Source organism: Carcharhinus amblyrhynchos, chromosome 15, assembly GCF_965287045.1.
Source record: "Carcharhinus amblyrhynchos chromosome 15, sCarAmb.v2.hapA, whole genome shotgun sequence".
In the NCBI taxonomy this organism is placed as follows: Eukaryota; Metazoa; Chordata; class Chondrichthyes; order Carcharhiniformes; family Carcharhinidae; genus Carcharhinus; species Carcharhinus amblyrhynchos.
The window spans coordinates 55,271,157-55,277,156 of record NC_137338.1 but is presented as its reverse complement, the minus strand read 5'-3'; the positions used below and the strand labels follow the sequence as shown (position 1 = coordinate 55,277,156).

General features: G+C 39.3%; 1 protein-coding gene across 4 annotated transcripts in view; it reads right to left on the bottom strand.

The window, feature by feature from the left end:
* Positions 1-1,183: 1,183 nt before the first annotated feature.
* Positions 1,184-6,000, bottom strand: part of LOC145353312 (glutamate receptor ionotropic, kainate 1) — a 304,940-nt gene continuing 300,123 nt past the window's right edge. For 2 of the 4 annotated variants that reach the window (XM_080203956.1, XM_080203958.1), the window contains one exon: positions 1,184-2,193. In XM_080203956.1, coding sequence (XP_080060082.1) covers positions 2,038-2,193 — 156 coding nt within the window. In that variant the 3' untranslated portion in view covers positions 1,184-2,037. The remainder of the gene's footprint in view (positions 2,194-6,000) is intronic. The other 2 variants (XM_080203957.1, XM_080203959.1) reach the window with 1 other exon arrangement.

The following is a 6,000-nucleotide window of genomic DNA, read 5'->3' as shown; positions in this document are numbered from 1 at the left end:
CACATGGGCTGCAGTGTTTCAAAAAGTGGCACTCTGCATTTTCTAAAGGGCATTTAGGGATGGGCAACACTAATGTTGGCCTTGCAAGTGATGTCCATGTCCCATTACAGAATCACAAACTTAATGATGTGAATTTGGAGTGGGTGGAAGGTTCACAATCATAGTGGCATAGATTAGACCATCCATCTGTTTCCTGCATTGCAGGTCTATCCTCTCTTGCACTGGACAGACACTGGCCATGCTGATAACCTCCTCCCAGGCTGCTGTGCTCAGGTGAATGGACCTTCTACTGCCAACTTTTGGACAATTGGTCATCCAGCTTTTCCTTGATGGCCTGAAGGGGATTCTCCAGGTAGGCATTGCTAAAGGGTGTGCCCAAGCTTGCTGTCTGCTAAGAAACATTTTCTGTCTCGTAAAGACCTGGTGCGATGAATGAATTGCTGTCCCGGTGCCTTTTAAATATGGTAGCTGGACATGACACTGCAGCATGCAATGTTCTGCTCATCCTGCCAGCTCGATGGAAAATTTGTATTTGCATAATTAATGAGAAGAGCAGTTCATGATTTGACATGTTCTCCCATCCCACTCTGCAGCAGAAGTCACTCTGACTTCCTGCTCCTGCCACAGCAAATTGGGGTAAAAGGGGGGGTGGGGGGGGGTGTGTGGATTTTTTGGCCTCAGTTCTGATGGGCATCATAATTGGCCAGAACTGGAAAACTTGGAGAGCTGAAAATCCTGCCCTTATTGTGGGAGTGGGAAATTCCAGCCAAAGTGTGCACTGTGCACACTTCTATCAGACAATGAGGGACTCTCACGAAAGGACCTGAATTGTTTTGGCAGGGGAGGGATGGGTAGCTAGGAAGAGTCTATGCTCACACCCCTCTAGCACCCACTAAGTCCCTTCCCTTTTGTCTTCTTGGGCTTTTACAATGAGTCAATCAGTAGACAACTGATTTCCTATTCTCCCACTGTCGGAAAATTGTTGTGGATTGTCTATTTGGCGCTCACAGTACACCAGCTACTAAGATGTGAACCTATAAATGATTCAGGCTTCCCAATATTGGCTATTGTTCAACAAAATGGCCTTCTCCTGTGTTGTATTATTCTAACATCCTGTGTTGTTCATTCATTAAAAGAAATGGAGACAGCACAATTGGGTTGAAAAGCCATTGTGTGTGTTTTTTTTATTCAGGAAAGAAGTAAAAACAGATTAAATCAAGGCTTAAAAGGCAGAAACACCAAAACTGGTCATTCCTAATCCCTCTGAATGTTTATGCAGCTAAACTCAAGGAACGTTAACTAAGCAGTGTAGTTGAGCAACCGTGTAATTTGCTTGTACATTGTTTACATGTTCCCACAATAAGTAAAATCCACTTGCGCCATGGGACCTCATTAGTACAAAGTCAAGTTTCCATAAGAACTTACATCCTGGAGCCAAGACAGAGAACACACGCATCATTCTGCGCCAGGTAAAAAAGAATAGGAGATTGTACTTAGCAAACATTGTAATGGAGAACAAGGATCTGCAGTTCCAAGATTTTGTAGAAGATTGATTGAACAAGTGGATCTGTAGGGATCTGTGTAATTTAAAAAGTTAAATCTTGTTGTTTGATAAACAGTGTGGAGCAGTTGTAATGGGGTGGCAGTGATTAGGTAAGAGAGAAATGTGATCTTTATTATGCTTAACTACTTATGATTCAAAAAGCTCATGTAACTGAACATTAAAGCAGCAAGGGGAAATGTCTTACAATGGCTTCTTGTTCTCAGGGGTGCTTGCACGTAATTAAGCTCTCAATAGCAGTTTCCCTTTATCTGGCATCATCAGTTACAACCCTTCTTTAGCAAATGGAAAAGGAAGATTGATCACAACATTTTTCACATTTTCTTCATTTGATAATTTAGAAAAAGAAAATCAGTATAAAGTGTCTCTCAATCCCAATGCTGTGTTTCCTGTCAGGAAGTTCAATAATCCACAATCTTGTCCACAAGGTAAACAATGATTGCAGATTGCGGCTGCTGAGAGTACAGTTGCCGACTTCATGTTATTGTCTCTTTTCGTATAATTCGCCTTTGATGACACATGAGGATGCTTGACAGCCCATATTTTCTTCTGGTTCTGGAATTTTTGTTCAGTTTTTTATGGCACCTAAGTGAAATACGAAGCTCCTCGATCACTGTGCTGAACGTAAAGCACTAGGAAATAAGAGCATGAATAAATTCTTTGTACTGGGCATCACTATATAAAATATTACAAGTCTCGTTTCTGTATACACTTTCTGTCAACCCACTCATTATAAATTTATCTGCTCCATATTTTTAATGGAAACTGCCTGTGAAATTGTCGCCAGCACTGGATGTGTATGTTTCTCAGCTTGGTGCTGCAGAAAAACACTTGATCATAACTCCCCATGTAGAGTGTCACAGAAGATTGACCTTATAATTCATATGAAATAATATTTATTAATGGCAATGTATTATTGGAATGAACCTTAACTTAGTATGCTTCCCTCGGAATCAGAGGATCAAATCCCGTTCCAGACAAATGGAGACAAGAGTTCTGGTCTCTAAATAGAGGGATAAAATCAAGTGGATATTTGTATATAACGGGAGCGGGATGGTCAGCAATGCTCCCTTTAATATTTTGTTACGCATGTTCCAATTTTCTCAATGTCCTATCTCTTTCATTTATTTTAATGGCCCACGGTCACATTCCAGACTGCTGCATAGCTGTACATGCATGTAGCTTACTGGAAACATTGGTGAGGCCCCTCCGCCCCACTGCAGCCAGTACCTCAGCAGTCTGTGTTAATGAAAACAACCCAGAACATGATCTAACAGATGTAAAAGTTAAAATGGCCCAGAGTGAAAAAAAATGTAATGTTGGAATGAAGCAAATAACACAAAGACCAGTTCTGCGCAATGTAGTAATGCGCAACAGTGTTTGTTTTCAACATTTTAATATCTTCTTGTGTTCTTGCTCATATTGGTTGGCCACTCATTGTGTGCAATGCTCATGGAACAATAAGGTGGCACAGCAGAAAAATGTCTCCACATGAAACAAAGTTGAAACATTTGACCATGTGAAGAGACATGCTTGGGCAATACAGAAGGTGGTCTCCTTTGGCCAATTCCCCCTCAATTAAATGGCAGAAAATCCACCCACATGGCCCTCCAGATCTGGGAAACCTGTGTATGAATATCAGATCAAAACAAAACTTGGATTTATTCTGGTACTTGGTTGAGAAATTTGTCTTGCAGTATATTAGATTGTTCCAAATGTGAATATCAAATTGTATTAAAAGAAGAAATTACAACAATTCATGTAAATATATTTGTATTCAACAATGAGCTTATTTACTAAAAAAATGTTAAAGTACTTAAAATATATGGGATAAGATAATGTAAGCAAATTTACACTTAGGGAAATCTAAGTTAATACTGGACAGTCAACTTGGCTTTGTCAAGGGCAGGTCATATTTGAAGTGGATAAGGGTATTGCCGTGAGTATTGTATATTTGAACTCTCAAGAAGCATTCCATATGGTGCCACATGGCAAGTTGGTTAGCAAATTAGAAATGCTTGGGATTGCATGGATTAGAAGTTGGCTAAGAGATAGGAAACAGAGGGTAGGTATAGATGGGCATTTCTCAGACTGGAGATGAGTTGAAAGTTGTGTTACCCAGGGATTGGTATTGCTATGCTTGCTTTTTATACTTTATATAAACAATTTAGAGATGTGCATTGAAGGCAAAATCTCAACATTTTCAGCTGATACCAAAATAGGGAGAATATTGAATTGTGATGATGATACCTAATTACTTCAGAGTGATCTTGACAAGTTGGCCAAATGGGTAGACACCTGGCAGATGAATTTCAATGCAGCGAAATACAGCATTTTGGTAGAAGAAACATGGGAAGAGAACATAAGCTTACTGGTACAACTTTCAGATACAGAAGCAAAGGGACCTTGAAGTTCAAGTGCAGAATTCTCCGAAAGTGACCAGGCAAGTTGAAATAGTTGTTAAGAAGGCTTATAGGATCCTAGGGTTTATAAATACAATCTTTGAGTGTGACAGTAAGGAAATGGTGCTACAAGGTCTACAAATCATTGGTCATACAACATTTGGAGTATGGTGTTCGGTTCTGGGCATCTTATTGAAGAAAGGATATTAAAGCTCTAGAGAGAGAGAGAAAGAGAGCAAAGAAGACTTAGTGGAATGATACAAAAACAAAAACTGCTGGAAAATGTCAGCAGGTCTGACAGCATCTGTGAAGAGAGAATAAAGCCAACATTTTGAGCCTGGATGACCTTTACAGCTCTGACAAAGGGTTATCCAGACTTGAAAGATTGGCTCTATTCTTTCTCCAGGGATGCTGTCAGACCACTGAGATTTTCCAGCATTTTCTGTTTTTGTTTCCGATTCCAGCATTTGCAGTATTTTGCTTTTATTTTGCTAGAATGACAACAGGAATTTAGATACAAGGAAAGATTATAGAAATTGGGATTATTCTCCTTGAAGCAGAGAATATTAAGAGGTGACCTTCTTGAGGCGTTCAAAATTCTGAACAATCTTGACAAGGTGAGGAAGTTCATTCTGTTTCCAGTGGTTGGTACATCAGTGACTAGGGGGTCACAATTTCAAGATGGTAAACAAGAGCTAGGAGTAAGTTAAGGAGTTGTTGGGATTTGGAATGCGTTGTTGGGGTGGAGATGGATTCTATAGGAGATTTCAGAAGAGAGCTGGATACATATTTGAAAGTGATGGCTTCAGAGGGCTAAGGAAATAGGGCAGCAGAATGGATTAGCTGGGGAGTTGGTGCAGGCACAAGGGGTCGAATAGCCTCCTCTGCGCTGTAAAATACTACGATTCTACAATGCTATGAACTGCTTATCGTCACTTCCTTGATTATGTTCTTCTTTTACACATAAGATTTATATCAGTGTAGAATTAAGTGATTTCAGTTAAGAAGGCAAATCGAAACAGCAGGGAATGAACTAAGAATAAAGTAGGGCTCATGACTATTGTGACATACTGGGACATTGTAGAATTACTGCAGTATTCATATTTGTGTGTGAAATGATGGGCGTCTGTCGAGATAAAAGTGGCAGGTTTGACAAGAGTCATGGATAGGATCGATGATGTACACTTTGATGTCACTCTGTCACACAATCAGATTGCTCAAGGTGGTACACGAACCATCAGAGTCTCGTGACTTTGCGAGTATATTTGTAGCAAGAAAAATGTTATTTCCCAAATTTAGAACTGCAGGGAATTTGAACCAGGACTGGAATTGCAGATTGCAAATGAAAAAGGTGGCAGTATTTAACATTCAGCAGTTTGGACAAGAAGAACTGACATTTCTTCTCAGTGATGAATTGAATGAACCAAGTGGCATTGCATTAATTCACACCTATTTACTTCTATGGTGAAGATGCCAAACCAATTATGGAGAATATTTCAGTATCTTTTATGTGGAACTGTGGAACCAAAAATGATGAAAATCAGAGAATGCTTGCAACAGGAGCCCTTAGTTACCAGGAAAAACTAAAGTTAGTGGCCTATTTTGTAAATATCATTAATGAGGAAATGTGTTCTAAAATGGGAATCATATTGGAAGAATTGAGTCATACCATTCTTTACTATGGTGTACAATCATGCTGATTATTTTTCAATATAAAGATAGTGGTATGGTTATCCATGCATTTATTACAATGTCTCTGTTAGGGCACAACCTAGTGAGAAAACATTAGCTATCAAAATCAGCATTCTTGAGGAAAAGTTTGGAACTTGAATCTCTGAAAGGTAAAGAAATAGTTTGTTTCTAAATGAATTTTGTTAACAGCATCAAAACATGCTTGGCTCAGGTGGTGACATTTCTGTTTCTGAAGCAGAAGTTTGTAGTTCAAACATAATTCTGGGGATTAACCATAGAGCAAGCTGACGATCCAGTTCAGCATTGAGGGAGTGTCAAAGAAGCTGGGCTTCATTTTAAGAAATT